An 18013-nucleotide genomic window follows, 5' to 3' on the forward strand; every position below is an offset into this window, starting at 1 on the left:
CGCTGGTGTGCTTTTGAACTAAAGCACCTCTGAGGTGTTTTAGTTCAAAAGCACACCACTGCCATTTTCTGTGCGCTGACATGCATTTCACCACTTATACAATGGCACACAACGCAGTGCAGTCTGCATCAGCTTGCATGTAGAGCAGATTCATTTACTCGAGCCCGCTCAGAAGTGGTGGATCTCTGGCATGCTGCCAAAGAAAAAAGTATGTGTATAAATGCCTTAGAGTATTAGGGTTTAGGTCAAGCAAAGACAGAAGATCTCCTTCTTATTCAAATTTCCTTATCCTTCTCATACTCACATTTATTATCACTTATTACGCAGCAGCACCCAGATGACCCAGGGTAGAAGACACTGTATGGATATCTACTGTGAAAGTCCCTTTACCAAGGGGTTCCTTTTTAGGAGAAAAAGACAGGAGAAGGGTAGGTATAGTCCTCTTTGTACAGTATAGGTAGATTACAACTCCAGGGCCAACACATACACCTATCCATTGCAACCCCTAAAAATTAGGGGCTTGACTCAAAAAAGTGATTCAAACAGACAGGACTAAGCACCTAAATAAGCTTTGGTGGAATCCAGGCATCTACAGCTGCGCACAAGTATAATTTAAAATACTTTAAAAAGGGAGGGGGAGTTTCCACTGAGTGGATTGCATCAGATATTATGAGGTTACTTTCTGCATTCTTCTATGTGAAAGAAGTTAGTTAAATCACTGTACCTTTAAGACTGAATGAAACAGGGATGAAGCTAAAATGGGTTTTACTGCATCTGTATCACTACAGAAGCATGCAGATGTATAAGTTATATCACAGCAGCTTATATTGGCATCGATGTTATAACTGCCTGCACCCCAAGTCACAAAAACCAGTGCAGCTGAACCATGGCTGCAACACCTCTGAGGTGACTAAATACATTTGGTGTAATCTTGGGGGCTTGAAAAGACCAAGGAGGGGTGTAGGCTTCAGCTTTAAGGCATCTTCAGAAGTGATTCAGTATAAACATTTAGGTGCCTAGGACCCCACATAAGCTCAGTTGAGATTCACATCACATCAGTTCACATCACTGAAAGTCTGCCTATATATCCCTGATCTCCTAAATACTCAGAGGGGATACTTAACTCATACCAACAGCACCGCTTCCAGGACCTCCCATCTTTTGCCTAAAGCCTAGTGGTTAGAATAGGAAGTTTAATTATTTTCAGGCCTAGGACTCAGCTCTTCCACTTCCTGGATAGCTGGCAATTATGAAAAAGTTGGTGTTACCACCCACAGTCATTAAGTGTTGTCTCTCTGGGTCTTTAGTTGAGGGTAGTGCCTAAAGATAGGCCTGAGTCAGATGCCTAGGCTCTGGAAAGGGGCAAGACACAGCTGGCAGCATTCTGCTCAGAACTTAGGTTGTTCGGACCATCCTTTGATGGCGCTTGCCTCTGTTAACTCTGCAGGGGACTTAGACACTCATCTAATCTTACCTATTTGGATCACTTTCCTGAGGCAAAGCACCTATATTATAGGTGCTCCAATATCAAAGCAGAGGGGCAAGAAGTTTAGCTCAATCTGTATCTAGGTCCCTCCAAAGAGCAATTCAGAGAATTCAGAAGTGCCTAAAGCTCACCAATAGAAAACACTAAACTTTGGTACCTCTGAACTTATTAGGCACCTAAGTCAAACCAACAGTCACCCAGAGTGACTCTGCTGAGCAACTAAAAATCTATATCAGCACCTATGTACCCTCAATTGGCTTGCAGTGATTCTGAGGTTCAGGGAACCTACATTTTATGTGACTAAGACCCAGATTCAAATCCATCTGTAGGCACCTAAAGAGCACTTAGGCAAAATTTAGGCACCTAAGTCAAAAGGAGCAATTCAAATCACTTGTGCTCAGTGGCCAGAAAATAATTAGTGTCAACATGGCCTGAAAACATTCCAAGGTGCTGGGCTCCTAAACTATATATGCTTAAGGGCCAGATTCGAATCAACCAGGTTGAGATCTGAACAAGTTTTAGGCAGAACTTAGGCTCCTATGTGACAGGAAATGCTTGCGCTCTTGGGCATTTGCTATCTGTCTTCATAGTGGGCTTTCTTGTGGGCACTTAGCATTGCTCTAAAGGCAGCTACAGTACATTTGCAGGGAGGGGTTTAGTACTTGCAAAGAAAGTGTGGTGTGCTTTGCTACAACACCTTCTCACATGGTGGAAGCCATAATTGGCATTATCATGCCATAATTGAATTATCAAAGCCCACAGGGGAATTTTATTGACCAGGCCAACAATTGAATTTAGTTTTCCCTTTTCCCTCAGTCTAGTGCCTTAATCATACAATATCATTTTTCCTCCCATACCTAGAGGCATGCAAACTCTCTCAATCCAGGGTCTTTCTCAATTTAGCTGGAGTAAGGCAGATTATCCTGTTCTTAAAAGGTGTCCTTGCCATTATACTAGTGCAGTAAAGAGAGAGAGACGATTAACTAATGAATGTGCTAACACAGTTGTGCATGTAAGCTTTCAACATCTAATGCTCTTCCTGCCCCTTATATGGTGGATGTGAAATGTCACCATGTACCAACCTCAATGAACAACTCTCATGATCTGTAACTTTGATAATGATAATATTATTTTCTTACTGCCTTCATCCCCGATGGATGGGATGACACCACAAGACAATGGTATTATTTCTGTTCTTTCTAAATCTATTACCAGGTTCTATTACATGAAGTTGATTATAGTGTGTACTTGAGTTTCATTAAAACTACTACCAGTGCTACGTTAAATTAGAGATTACCTCAATGCAGCACTTATTACAATAATTGTTTATGATAGTTCCTTTACCATCTGTCTTTAATGTTGTGTTGTCCCCAGCTGAATATATAACTATATCCGATAACCAAGCAGATGTTATGGGTAATGGCATACATTGTTAGGACTCTGCAGAACAAGTAACTTTTGATTGTCATCTCACAGTCCTTCCAAAAGTCATCCAGAAACTCCCTCTTCTTATGATTTCATGGTTGAAAGTATGACTGCTCTTTCATATCTGCCAAAACGATGGTTGTAATTGAGTGGCTTGCTCTTAACAATGTAATAATGATGCCTCCTCTATTGTAGCAGTGCCTGGCTAGTCTTGTCCCTGGGGCCAATTCTTTTACAGGGATTTACAGCTGGAATATAGAAAAGGAACTGCAAAATAATTGAGGAAGATGGTAGGGATTTTTAAAGTTAAAAAATAACCAAATTCAATTATTTCTAAAAGGTGTCAGCTTGTCCATTGTGGGAACCTAAGCCCTCTATCCAGCAGACCTGATACAATCACCTTGCTCACATGATATATTCCTTAGCAGTAGAAGGAAGTAACTTTGGAAGTAGATGATAGTTTTTTCTCTGGGCCTTTCAGTCCTTGCCAGCTGGGATGGAATTAGTGCCTTTGCTATTATCCTTTTTTGTGATATTCCTCCACCTGATATAATGACATATAGAGTGCCAATGCCCATATAATCCAGGCACTGCTCGTTAGAAATCAGGCACAAAGGCCTCCAACATTTTCACACAGTTCAGTAGCCCCTTGCTGACTTTTTTGGTCACTACAACCTATTGTGAACAGGACTTGGTAGTGGAGTCTCTTTACTATCTCTCAGAGCTACCCAGTTTACACTGATTTATTTATTTGTCTAAGTTGTCAGCTGCTTATGAAGAAACCTCGCTGACATTTCTCCCATCCATCCGATCTGGAAGGTTCATGCTGCAGCAGAACCATGAAAGAAATCAATTTCATTATCCTGGGGTAACTGACAGAAAGTCTTTAAGTTGCATCAACACTATTTGAAGGATCATGTCTCCACAAAGGGTGGATTTTAGCCTTTTCATTTGTTTCTAAGTCTGATCCACCTTCCTTTTCATCAGCTGATGTACATGCAGCCCAAGCAGAAGGCAGTCATCAAAGGGATAGCCCCCCTCCTCCAAAATTCTGCTCCTTCTGTTGTTGTTGGAGCTTTGCAAGTTATTGAACTTTGCAGACCTGCTGGGCCTGGAAAGTGAAAACGCCATCTAGAGCCAGCAGGGGTGGAGCTGTGTGGCTCAGAGATACGGCTTGCAGAACGGAAAGCGCTGGCGGTTGCTATGGCATCGTGACACTAGGATCATTCCTTATTAATGTCAGTAGGGCCTTTGACTGAAGTTGTTTGTAAGTTGAAAGCCTTGTGAAACTCTGGGAGGAAATGGTGACCGCACTGCAGTGGGCTGTGGGAAAGAGAGAAAAGGGCTGTGTGGGCCAAGGTTGCTGCTTGATGGATGAAGACTCTCCTTGAATATGAGGCAGGAAAACAAGACAGAACAATTTACTTTTCATGTGTCATTTACATGCTGCATGGGAGACAAACAGTTTAAGTACCTTTCCAAAAAATCAGATTTGTTTTGTTTGTTACAACAGGTGCCCTCACCCCTACCCTGTAACTGAACCTTATCTGCCAGACTAATGTCTACTTCTATATAAGAATACCTTGCAACTTTATTCACATCAGTACTTCACAGCCACTCTCTGACTTAATGCCTGGAAAAGTCTTTGAAAAGATTATTAGGAATCATATTTGTGTGAGCCCAGCGGGAAAAATAATGCAGCAGGACAACCAGCATGGTTTCGTAGCAGGTAGATCATGCCTGACTACTCTGATTTCTTTTTATGACCAGGTCACAAAACACTTAGACCCAGAAGTAGAGGTGGATGTCGTATACTTGGATTTTAGGAAGGCCTTCGATATGGTATCTCATCCTATTCTCATAAATAAATTAAGAAGCTGTGACTTAGATGATTACACAGTCCGGTGGGTGGCAAATTGGCTTGGGGGTTGCACCAAGAGAGAGTGCTAGTGGATAGGTTGGTATTGACCTGGAAGGATGTGGGCAGTGGGGTCCCGCAGGGCTCGGCCCTTGGACCTGTACTCTTCAATGTCTTTATCAGTGACTTGGATGTGGGCATGAAGTGTACTCTGTCCAAGTTTGCGGATGATACTAAATTGTGAGGTGAAATGAACACACCGGGGGGTAGGGAACGATTGCAGGCAGACCTGGACTGGAAAAGGTTGGAAAAGTGGGCAGAACAAAATAGGATGCAGTTCAACGAGGACAAATGCAGAGTGCTGCACCTAGGGTGTAAAAATATCCAGCACACCTACTGTCTGGGGAATGACCCTCTCAGCAGCACAGAAGCGGAAAGAGATTTCAGAATCATAGTGGACTCCAAGATGAGCGTGAGTCGTCAGTGTGATGAAGTCATCAGCAAAGCTAACCGCACTTTATCATGCATCAACAGATGCATGACAAATAGATCAAGGAGGTGATACTTTCCCTCTATGCGGCATTGGTCAGAATGTAGTTGGAGTACTGCGTCCAGTTTTGGGCACCGTACTTTAAGAAGGATGTGGATAACCTTCAGAGGGTCCAGAGGAGGGCCACTCGTATGGTTAAGGGTTTGCAGGTCAAGCCCTTTGAGGAAAGACTAAGGGACCTGGATCTCTTCAGCTTCTGCAGGTGATTTCGTGGCTGCCTACAAATTCATTACAGGGGTGCAGCAAGGAATCGGAGATGCTCTGTTCACCAGGGCGCCTCTTGGGGTAACAAGGAACAATGGTCACAAGCTGACAGAGAGCAGATTTAGACTAGACATCAGGAAGAACTTCTTCACGGTAAGGGTGGCAAAAATCTGGAATGGGCTTCCAAGGGAGGTGGTGCTCTCCCTTACCCTGGGGGTCTTTAAGAGAAGGCTGGATAGGCATCTGGCTGGGTCATCTGACCCCAGCACTCTTTCCTGACCAGGCAGAGGGTCGGATTCAATGATCTGTTGAGGTGCCTTCCGACCCTAGCATCTATGAATCTATTAATCTAATTCCCTATTTTCTGTTATTGCTAGGAATAATGGTCTCCAGGGGAAACAGCAGCATTCTTCCTTTTGTATAATTATGTTCTGAGTTCTTGAGGTCACTTCATGACTTCGATGCTGTGACTCATACATCATCATTGCTCAAATTATTTCAGGATATGCTGCCCTGTACCCCTAGTTTCAATGACTTGAGACAAGCTCATGAAAATCAGCACGAACGGTAACTCTCTTCTTGTGTGCAACTCCCTGTGCACTGGCTATGTACTCCCACTTGCTCACAGTTACTGCCAGTGACATTCTGTGAAAGAATCGGCAGTGTCTGGTCTTCTCCTTCCTCATCTTCAATGTATTATTTATTGTTATATCTGAGGGGGTTTTTTTCTTCTAGGGAAGCGCAATCCTTCAAGTCCTAAATTAAGGTGTTCAGAATTATTTTGACCAAATTGTTGCCATTGTTGAAATTGCAAAACCTTAGTTAAAACCAAGTATTTTCACAGATACTAGTTACTTATGCCTGGCAGTAACAGATGGAAGGCAAGCTTATTGAAGATCTAATATCTGATATTACTGATTTCATAGCAGTTATTGTAGGGTCAGAACAGATTGGTTTGTACTGATACAGCATATTTAGGCTGAGTGGGTACATCTACATGTGCATCTAAAGTGTCAGCAACTACATGTATGCAGCATTTACTGTGCAGTAAATTAGGCCTAATACCAACAAAAAAAAAGTTCTAGATTAACTGTGCAGTACCAGTCAGCCCAGACAGCAGGGGAAGGGGCAGGGGGAATTTCTTCACAAGTAGAATTCCACCCTAGCCCTGTGCCAAGCCAGGCAAGCCCAGCTTGGCACAGGGCTCACAAGGGAGCTGCCCCACAAGTGGGACAGTTCCCCACTTGCCCTGTGCTGAGGGGCTGGCAGGGAGTTACCCCAGAAGTGACACAGGTCCCCCCATACTGGAGCCAAAACCTGACACCTGTCCCCCCTGCCAGCCTGGGGCTGGTACCCGAGGGGGTCTGAAGTTCCCCCTGGCTGCTGCAGAGGCCCAGACAGGGCTACAGCAGCCCTGCACTGAACTGCTCCCATCTGGAGCAGGTGTAGATGCATTCCTGGCCATATGTTAATGCACCTTAAGGAACAGTACTGCACAGTAACCTTAATGTGCATTAATTACAAGTGTAGACATGGGCAGTGAGTAGATTGCTGGAGGACCTGGACACTGTATGCTCCATGAGGTAGATCTTCTCCATGTGAGCAGGTGAAAGAAGAAACCACACACAGAAAGGAAAAAGACAAGGCACATTTCCATCATTGCTTTCTTGACTCTTTTAAAGGAAGGGTGCTATCTTCCATAAAAGAGTGTGAAAAGAAAAGCCAACAAAGCAGTAAAGAGAGCCATAAGGGAAGAGAAAAGACAACAGTTAAATCTATCCTTTTACCTAACTTCAATGAGAAAGAAAAGTACCTTCAGCTCTCCTTAGGAAGGAGAAAGATTGGAAAGCCTATAGCCTCCCAGCATCAAGAAAGAAAGAAAATTAAAGGATGTGCCAAGCAAGAATAACTGGGTATGTGGACATGTCAAGATGTGTATCACCTCCTTTTCCCTCATTGCTTAGTGTGCAGATAGCTGGATCTTTACCTCTGATACCGTACAGTTGAGCTGGAAGATCTGTCCTTCTCCTTCAACCTGCCGTACACAGAGTTTACAAACAAGCTCCACCGTGCTCAGGCTGAACCTTTCCAGAGTAAAGGTACAGTGTAGGTTTCTTTGACACCCACTCCAGATATGGTAAAAGGGAATTTCCTGCAAGAGGAAATGGGAAAAGTAAGGAACAGTTTAAATATGCTCATCAACAGTCATGGCATATCTCATCAGGTTTTCAACTCAGCTCTCAGAAAGCATCAGAAAGTGTGAATTCAGCAAATGGACTCATGAGTCTTGTAAGGCACTTCTGTGCAGGAAAAAGAACTTACCTCTGCCATTCTGGATGATCACCTACATCCTAGCACTATTCTAAACATTCTGTGACAGGGTGATGTCCTGAGGCCGATTATTCTGCTGGCCTGCCTGCCTGACCAGGGCAATCCACCCACCTGTCTCTCCTGCCACACCTTTTGATGTAATTAAAAAGTTGTTTCTAGACGGGAGGCTACGCTTTTATGCCCTAATACCAAGAGTGTAATACATGACTCCAATTGCCTCTATATCATGTCCCAACTCGCAGGTGTTATACTACTACCTTTCACTTCTGTACCCTTCTGGCGCTGGGCTCTGCACCCCAGTAGCTGTGCCCTCCTGGTGCCTCTCTCTCTCTCTCTGTCTCTGTGCCTAACACTGGATTTTACCTAAATCATGTGACCCTTTCTCCAGGCACTAATGAGGCCTCCAAACCTCCCCTTATAGCCTCATCCCGGTTCTCTGGTGCAAACATAAACATAAGCATAAGCCCTAGGCTATAACTTAAACATTATCAGTGACAACCATGCTGTGTCCCCTTAAGGGGACAAACTTCAACCCTTAGTACAGCATGCTTCCCAGCGTAAGTACCTGGGAGGCTCCTAAAGTCTTGCAGCATTGGGTAGCAAAGCAAGCAGCACCAGGTCTCAGGTAGCTTCCTCATGCAGGAGCTCCTTCCCTGGCAGTTGCAAGATAGTCTTCCTGCAAGCTCCAGCCCTGGATGTATATACCCCCAAATCCTGCCTCCTCCTGGTCATGTGACACTTGTAGGTGCTTCCCAATTACCCCCTTAGGCTGTTACCCCCAGCGACCCACAGCTATGGAGCTCTGCTTAGCCTGCAGAGCTCCCATGCTAGGCTGCTTCAGTCTTAAAGGAGCAGGCATGTCTTAGTGCCCTGCTACACGCTTCACGTACAAGTGTGCATTGCACTGGAGCCCTAGCAAGTGAAGGATGAGATGGAGAGGAAAAAAAGAATTTAATCTTTACTTGATCCTTCAGTGAGGAAAATCCTTAATATATCCAAGGGTGTTCCATTGTTCTCTCTCAAACTTTACAAAGAGATGTGTGTATTTGTGCACAAGTGTTTTATCCTTTCTTAAGACCAAACCCTAATGGAGTACAAAAGGCCTGGTCACCCTAATATCTCCATTAAGCCTTCACTTGCCAAGAGTGGGCCCTATTCTAGAAACAGCCAGAAGGGTGCATATATTTTGGCAGTAGCAGCCCCTGTGCACAAATACTCAATTCTAATCCCTACTCTCTTTGCATTGAATAGTCCTACCTGTAGTGGATTTTCTAATTTTCTAATCACACTGACCAAAATTTCTTTCCCAGTGTGTTAAGATGAAATTTTGATTTTCATTTAAAAAACAAACAAATTCTGGGCTGCTATTGTTCAGTTTAGCAATAATGAAGATGGTTAATAGAACCTGAATATTCTACTCCATTGGACTGATTAAAGAAATTAAAACTAGACAATGCATAATACAATGGAGAGGACTGGTATTCAATAGAGAAGACTGTATAGGCAGGAATATCAGAGGGCAGAAACCTAAACCAACGGTGTGTACTTTAAAAAAAAATAGTGTACATTTGTGTACTACTGTATAACTTCAGGCCCTTCTAATGTGGCCCATGCTTGTCCATCACTGTTTAAACAATCTGTAATTCTTACCTGGTATTTAGCAAGCAATTTGCTCTTCCAGAGAGAGTGAGCGATATCATGAATAGACAAACGGAGGTTGTGGGTGCTTCCCTTAAAATGCAGAGCCTTTGGTTCTTCCAGTAACTGTCCTCCCATCTGCCTCTCCAGCTGTAGAACTTCCTGTTATAGACAGAAAGTAAGTCACCTTGTGATCAGAGACATTATTTACAAATGTGTTATAAAATGTCATGCTGTACTTCTGCTTCTGGAAGATTAACTACTACAGACACAGTCTGTATAACAGGGAATACAGGCACCCAGATCAACCAACCGACCTATCTATCTGTCTTGTCTGCCTGTCTACCTACCTACTTATCTACTGGAAAGAAAAACATCTCAGTGAGCACATCTACACGAGACAATGACTGTGCAGTAGCTGAAAAATACTGTGCAGTAGCACGTTGTAGCACAATGTTAATGCACTATTGCACAGTATTATTAGGCTACTGCGCAGTAGTGTCACTAAAAGACATTTGCTGGCACTACTGCACAGTAACTCCAGTTACTCCACATTTATTTAGTACTTGATTATACAAGTACTAAATAAATGCACAGAAACCACTACACAGTACTGTCTCATGTAGATGCGCCCAATATGCACATACATAATTATAGAAACCTCATTTGTACTAGGCTGCCGAAGCAAAATCCTACACAGCACTCCTAATACTAATACATTGGGATTCCAAGAGCACAAATATGGCTTGCATTAGCCAGCAGAACTTCACATATGTATATTTCCATTTGGAAAATGCAGCATTACATGATGTGCTGGGTCCCATATGAGGCTTGCTTAATTGCTGTGAGATTCGAAGCCTGTGCATAGAAGAAGCCCTTGCATATTGATCAAGTGTCACCTTGGACAGTTTGTCCCCCTGAAAGGCCTTTTAATAGCATCCTTTATATTTTCCCTTAAAGAGACTCTATATAAGATGTGATCCCATTAGCTCACATCAGATAAGTACTACTGGCCAATCAGATTTTGGCCCAATTTAAAACATACTATGAAGCAGGATACGCAATAAAAATGTTACACCTTCAGAGGGCTATTTTGCAAACAAAATACTTCTGAAAACAATGCAAAACATGAGAGAGAACAGTGCTAGAGAAGGATGTACTTAAGCATGAAAGTGCAGGTCATACAGTGACTGATGAGACTGAAAAAGGCCATTGCTCTGCTACAGAAAAGTATAATAATATATGTCTAGGACTATTAACATGTACGGTGGATAGTGAATCTCCTCATCATCTCTGCATATTACCACAATGATAGTTAGGCCAACTGAAGCATGCATGAAAGACAAAAGTATTTATGTTCTTTTCCTTCATAGATTTCATAGACATTAGGGCTGGAAGGGACCTCGGAAGATCATCGAGTCCAGCCCCCTGCCCAAAGGGCAGGAAGTCAGCTGGGGTCATAGGATCCCAGCAAGATAAGCATCCAGTTTCATCTTGAAGGTGTTCAATGAAGGCGCTTGAACCACCTCCGGTGGCAGGCTGTTCCAGAGCTTGGGGGCTTGGACAGTAAAGAAATTCTTCCTTATGTCCAGCCTGAAACGATCTTGTAGTAGTTTGTGACCATTCAACCTCGTCATCCCTTGGGGCGCTCTGGTGAACAAACGTTCCCCCAGATACTGGTGGTCACCCCTGATAAACTTGTAGGTGGCCATCAGATCACCCCTGAGCCTACACTTTTCCAGGCTAAAGAGCCCCAGGGCTCTCAGCCTGTCATCGTAGGGTCTGCTTCCCTGACCTCTGATCATGCGCATGGCTCTTCTCTGGACTCTCTCAAGCTTCTCCACATCCTTTTTGAATTGTGGAGCCCAAAACTGGACGCAGTACTCCAGCTGCGGCCTCACTAAGGCCGAGTACAGGGGGAGAATGATGTCCTGGGATTTGCTTGAGAAGCATCTATGGATGCAAGCCAGTGTTTTGGTCGCTTTACTAGCCGCAGCATCGCATTGCAGGCTCATGTTCATCTTGTGGTCAATGATGACCCCCAAGTCTCTTTCTCCCATAGTGCTAGCCAACATAGCACTGCCGAGCCTATAAGGATGCTGCGGGTTTTTTTTCCCAAGGTGGAGAACCTTGCATTTATCGGCATTGAACACCATCAGATTCTCATCCGCCCACTTGCTGAGCCTGTCCAGGTCAGCCTGGATCATCTGCCTGTCTTCTGGTGTGGATGCTTTGCCCCAAAGTTTGGTGTCATCTGCTTACTTGGCCAGTCCGCTTCTGACTCCAGTGTCCACATCATTAATGAAGATGTTGAACAGTATGGGTCCAAGGACAGAGCCCTGGGGGACCCCACTGGTCACAGGACACCACGATGAGTGACTTCCATCAATTACTACCCTCTGGGTCCGATCCCGGAGCCAATTTTCCAGCCAGTGGATCGTGGAGGACCCAAGGCGACAATTGGCCAGTTTCTCCAAGAGACGATCATGGGACACCAGATCGAAGGCTTTTTTGAAGTCAAGATATATGACATCAATCTCATCTCCCTTGTCCAGGTGATAGGTCACCTGGTCGTAGAAGGAAATGAGATTGGTCAAGCAAGACCTACCCGCAACAAACCCGTGCTGGCTATCCCTTAAGATGTTGGCGTTGGCCAGTCCATTAAGGATGGCCTCCTTAATAAACTTTTCTAAGATCTTCCCCGGGATAGAAGTCAGGCTGATGGGCCTATAGTTAGCCGGATCCACTTTCCTCCCTTTCTTGAAGATAGGCACCACATTGGCCTTCTTCCAGTCTTCGGGCACTACACCAGAGCGCCAAGAGTTTTCAAAGATCCGCGCTAGAGGCTGGGCTATGATGCTCGCCAGCTCCTTGAGTACCCTGGGGTGAAGATTGTCAGGGCCGGCTGACTTGAAGGTATCCAGCTTCTCAAGATGTTCCTTCACAAAGTCAGCATTAATGGAGGGCAGGGGATCACCCTCACCCGGACTTCCCGGGCCTGTAGCGGGCATGGGCGTCCCATGGGACTGATGAAAGACCGACGCAAAGTACCTATTTAATAGGTTGGCTTTTTCCTGGGCGTCAGTTGTCAGTTGCCCCATCTGGTTCAGCAGGGGTCCAACGTTGCCCCTGCTTTTCCTCCGGCTCCCCACATATCTGAAAAAGGACTTTTTATTGTCCTTGATGCTCAAAGCTAGCTGGAGTTCAGTTGCAGCCTTGGCTTTCCTGGTCAGCTCCCTACAGGACCGGACCAGTGCAGAATAATCCTCCTTGGAGGTGACTCCCATCCTCCATCCTTTGTAGGCCTTTCTTTTAAGCCTCAGGAGGTCTGCTAGGTCCCTGGAGAGCCAGGGGGGCTGCTGTGCCCTCTTGCTGCCTTTCCTCCGAGATGGAATAGACTTAGTTTGTGCATTGAGGATCGCTCCCTTGAGGAGCAACCACTCTTCTTGAACTCCCCTCTCCCTGTGGTCACAGTCCCTTAGGGCCTCACTGACAAGCCTCCTGAGCTTGTCAAAGTCGGCTTTCCCGAAGTCAAGGACTTCCGTGTTGCTGACCGACTTGCCAGCTTTTTGGCGGATGGTGAAGGTGATCAGCTCGTGGTCGCTGTCACCCAGCTTCCCATCAATCACTAGGTCGCCGACTAGGTCATCCCCAGTAGCCAGCACCAGGTCGAGCAGCGCTTTGCCTCTCGTTGGCCTATAGACTTCTTGAGTCAGGTAGAGGTCATCCACGCACGAGAGGAAGCTCTGCGACCGCTCAGATTTTGCTGAGCGATCCTCCCACGAGATGTCCGGGTAATTGAAGTCACCCATGACAACCATGGTCCTGGAGCAAGCTGCCTCAGCCAGTTCCTGGGCAAACTCCTGGTCAAGCTCAGGACTTTGGGTGGGAGGTCTGTAATAGACTCCCACCATTGTGTCCCCTGTGCAGTGTTCCCCACGGATTTTAACCCAGAGGGTCTCCAGCCGTCCACCCTGGTCGCCAATATCGGCTTGCAGGGAAGCGTAGCTTTCCTTGACATAGAGAGCTACACCCCCGCCCCTTTTCTCTACATGATCCCTCCTGTACAGGGCATAGCCATCTATCCCTGTGGTCCAGTCATGGGTGGAGTCCCACCAGGTCTCTGTGATCCCTATGACATCGTAATTGTTTGCACTGAGCAGGAGGATGAGCTCCTCCTGCTTATTCCCCAAGCTCCTGGCATTAGTGTAGAGGCAGGCAAGTGCCCCCTGGGGGGCTCCTTCCTTGCCCACAGATTTTACCAGGGCTGGGGTGGGCTCCCTTGAGTGCCATGATCCGCTGGCTTTGCAAGGATTGCTCAGCAGGCCAGCAGTGGCGGTAGTCCCCCCGTCCCCCAACGGGCTTAGTTTAAAGCCCGGTGGAGCAGGTCAGCCAGTCTGGCTGAGAAGAGCCTCCTCCCTAGGGGAGAGAGGTGGAGACCATCTCTTCCCAGCAGCTCGCTGCCTCTCTCGCCAAAGAGCGGGCTGTGGTCATGAAAGCCAAAGCCTTCCTGACGACACCAGCGCCGCAGTCTTTGGTTGACCACATAGATCCTCCTGTCCCTTCTCAGCCCATAGCCTGAGACTGGGAGGATCAATGAGAACACCACCTGTGCCCCCAGACCCTTAAGCCCCGCTCCCAAATCCCTGTAGCGCCTCATGACCTGGCTGGGAGTGCTCCGAGCCATGTCATTGGTGCCCACATGAATTAGGAGCATGGGATAGTGGTCTGTGGGTTTGAGGAGCTTGGGGATCCTCTCCACAATGTCCCGGATGCGGGCCCCTGGGAAGTAGTAGACTTGCCGGGCTAAGGGGTCGGGGTGGCAGATTGGCCCCTCCGTCCCCCTCAGGAGGGAGTCTCCCACAACAAACACCTTACGTTTTGTCTTGGGGAGAGCAGGGGCGGGAGCTGCAGTTAGGCCCATGTTGCCCGTGGGGGCCGGCAACTCAGCAGGCTCTGCTGTGGCGGCAAGAGGTGCGTACCTGTTGCTCAGTTCTGGTGGGGGAGGGGCCTTGGTGCGGCGGGCCTTAGGGCCCTTGACCACCTTGGTCCATGCCCCTGGCTGGACACAGCAGGAGGTCCCAGAGTCCTCCTTTGGCATGGAGGGAGACTGTGATCTACCCTCTGCCTCCCGGGGGAGAAGGGCCTGGCAGTAGGAGTCTATCTCCTGCTCGCAGTCCCTGATGGCACACAGTCTCTGGACTGTGGCCTGGAGCTCCTCCAGCTGGCATGCCAGAGACCCCAAAAGGGAACAGACCCCGCAAGGGGAGGTCGCCATGCTCCCAGGCCCCAGAGCCTGAAAAAGGGACAGGCAGCCCCCGCAGCTGAGAGCCAGGGGCTCCGTCTGCGTGGAGCCTGGAACCAGGGGCTCCGTCTGGGTGGCCATCTCTAAGGTGCCAGAGGGGGGGGCCGCGGAGCCCTCGGGGACCCTTGGGGTGCGGTGCGTGCCCATCCATGTCATGCCTCTGGTAGGCTGGCTACGGCTGGGGCTGTCTGCCCTGGGGGGTGCGCAGGCAGGGTCCAGCTCCCTCCCGCACACCCTCCCGCGCAAACTCCGAGCTAACTCACGCGCTGGCAGAGAAGCACGCCTGTTTGCGCAGCCTGTTCGCGTGGCTTCAGTCACGTGGCTCCCTGGGGGGCTGGGCGAAGTAGGGGCCTGGGCGGGGCTTGACCCGGCCCGGCTCCACTCAGCCGCTGCCTCCCACACGCACACTAAGGGGTTAGCCCCCTCTCTCCACGGGCCCCGCTTACCCCGGCTGTGCTGGGGGTCAGCGGGGGGCTCCGTGGCTGCTGGAGGGTTTCTGGGGGGGCTTCAGGGGAGCGGGGGCGCAGCGAGCTTTCACCCGCGCGTCTCTCACCGCTCCCGCGTCTAACTGTTCCTATATAAACACAGCCAGAAAGGCAATCACATATAGGCATAATCATTACTGTACATACAAAATACTTCATGCATGCAGAGACATACACACACACATGCAGTTCCATGTGCCAGACAGAGACTATGGAAATTAAGAAAAGAAAGTAAAGCCCACAGAAACTGAAGTTGCTTCCACATCAACAGTGAGGCCTAATGAGCTACTGTTGAACACGTTCAGTATCTAGTTAACATAATAGAGAAAGCCAATGTCCCCAACGAAACTGGCACCTGACAAATTCTAAAGCTAAAATGATGTTTGTTCATTACCCATTAGAAGAAAAGAAACATAATTAGAAACCTTTTAGATTAAGATTTTGCCAATCAATCAGTTCCAGCTTCTTTCCAGTGCACCCTAATTACCTCATCAAGATGTCTAAAGAGCAATCGATAGTAATTATCTGATTACTATAGATCTTCATTAAGTCCAAATTATCTCCCTGGGATGCCTAAAAGAAGATTCATGGTATTCCATGAGATAATTGAACCTACCCATGTAATCAAACAAACATACTGTACTGGTGTATAGATTTAAACAACAGACACTGTGCGTATCGAGCAGCCCCGAGAGCACGTATCTACTTTCTGCAACATTTAAGTTGTGACAACAGAAGGAACTGCAAGCGTTCAGTACTAGTGAGAAGAGAAAGTATAACAGATATAGGTGTGGAACTGTAGGCATTCAAGTATAAAATGTTAGTCTTAAAGTATGATGTGTGTGTATGTGAAGAGAAAAACCATGTGTAAGCTTCCATTTAAAAAGGATGAGGGTGAAATGAATACTAATAGATAGAAATAGAAAATTAATGATAGGTTCTCTTAGTTCATCACCTAACTTTCAGAATGCTGATACAGGTGTGCCACTTGGCCTTAAGACTTTATCCATTCTACTTTTATGGTACTGTCTCTTTGCCGAATGTACACCACAGTGCCCTTCTAAGATAGTGACCGTCTTTCAGGTTGCAATGACCTTCCAACCTGAAAGATACTTTTACCCAGCAAGGACTCTCCAGCAAACACCATAGATTGTGTATTTGAATGAGCCACACAAATACCCTGCAATAACCTACCACAATACAAAAACAAAACTCTCACCAATCACACTTCCCTGGTTGTTACATACCATTACATACTGGAACCTGGAAGAAGGATCATCAAACAATTACATTCTTTAATAAAAAAATAGATTGGAGGGAAATATTCCCAAATCCCCTGCTCTGGGCCTTTAAACAACACCCAAACTTGGGTCAAGCTCCCCTCCAATCAACAGACTCCAGATGGGACACAACCAGGCCTCAACAATAAATGCACAACCTGTTAACACATCTCCAGCTTTGCAACAGTGAACGCCCCTTGCGACAAAAACAAAAAATTCCACGGATTCCACACATGTACATCACAGAACATGGTATGTCTCATCCAGTCTACCAGAGTTCCTCATGGAAACTATGCGAGTGAAACTAGACAGGAACTATGCATCAAAATGAACTCTCTCACAGAAAAAATACAGGATCTTCATAAAGTCTGTGTGCACTTTTAAACATGAATACGTTAATATCTTAGGCTGTAGGTATGATAGAAACAATCTGTAAATGGCATTTAAAAGCAAATCTATTAAAGTTTTAGGATAACTAGAGTACACAATGCTAGACTTCATAAGTAATAACAGATTTAGATTAGATATCAGGAAGGACTTCTTTATGGTAAGACTGACTAGAATCCAGAATGGGCTTCCAGGGGAGGTGGTGCTCTCCCATACCTTGGAGGTCTTTAAGAGGAGACTGGACAAGCACCAGGCTGGGGTCATTTCACCCCAGCGCTATTTCCTGCCCAGGGCAGGGGGTCGGACTCAATGATCTACCAAGGTCCCTTCCGACCCTAAAAATCTATGAAATCTATGAAATCTATTAAATTTATTCTTAAATAAGATGGAGCTCCATGTCACTATGCTCTGAATGCACGACAGTTCCTAAATGACATTTTTCCCAGAGAAGAGGATAGGCAGATGTGGACCAATTGCTTGGCCACCTCGTTCACCTGACCTGTCGCCGTTGGACTTCTTTTCATGGGGACATGTTAAAAGTGTAGTTTACTTGTCAAAACCATGTTCTTTGATGGAACTTAGGGCTAGGATCACCAATGCAATTAGTGCAGTAACTCAAGAGCAACTGGGAAAAGTTTTCAAGGAGTTGGAAGATCGGATTGAGCAGTATATCATGATGGATGGTGGTTATGTTGAAGTCTAGCATTGTGTACTCTAGTTGTCCAAAAACTCTAATTAATTTGCTTTTAAAATGCCATTTACAGATTGTTTCTATCATACCTACAACCTAAGTTATTAAAGTTTAAAAGTGCACAAGGACTTTATGAAGACCCTGTATAAAGGACAAAGATACACAGACACTGAGAGAAGCAGTTTTCACAGAATACATGCTCCCTCTCCAATCTCACAATTCTCATGCTTAAAGGGATTTACAAAACACCTCCAGAAGACAGACCTGGGAACAGAAATTTATAACTCTACAAGGCAATAAAAATCTGAATTTATAACAGTCAATGGATTCATGGCTCATTACAACTTAGCAAATACTGCCAATAAGTTCCTTG

General features: G+C 46.1%; 1 protein-coding gene across 1 annotated transcript in view; it reads right to left on the reverse strand.

The window, feature by feature from the left end:
* Window positions 1-18013, reverse strand: part of UNC5C (unc-5 netrin receptor C) — a 426201-nt gene that overhangs the window by 11317 nt on the left and 396871 nt on the right. The window contains exons 14-15 of the mRNA XM_019488075.2: window positions 9505-9654; window positions 7511-7675 (exon numbers count right to left, since the gene is read on the reverse strand). Coding sequence (XP_019343620.1) covers window positions 7511-7675; window positions 9505-9654 — 315 coding nt within the window. The remainder of the gene's footprint in view (window positions 1-7510; window positions 7676-9504; window positions 9655-18013) is intronic.

Source organism: Alligator mississippiensis, chromosome 2, assembly GCF_030867095.1.
Source record: "Alligator mississippiensis isolate rAllMis1 chromosome 2, rAllMis1, whole genome shotgun sequence".
NCBI lineage: Eukaryota > Metazoa > Chordata > Crocodylia > Alligatoridae > Alligator > Alligator mississippiensis.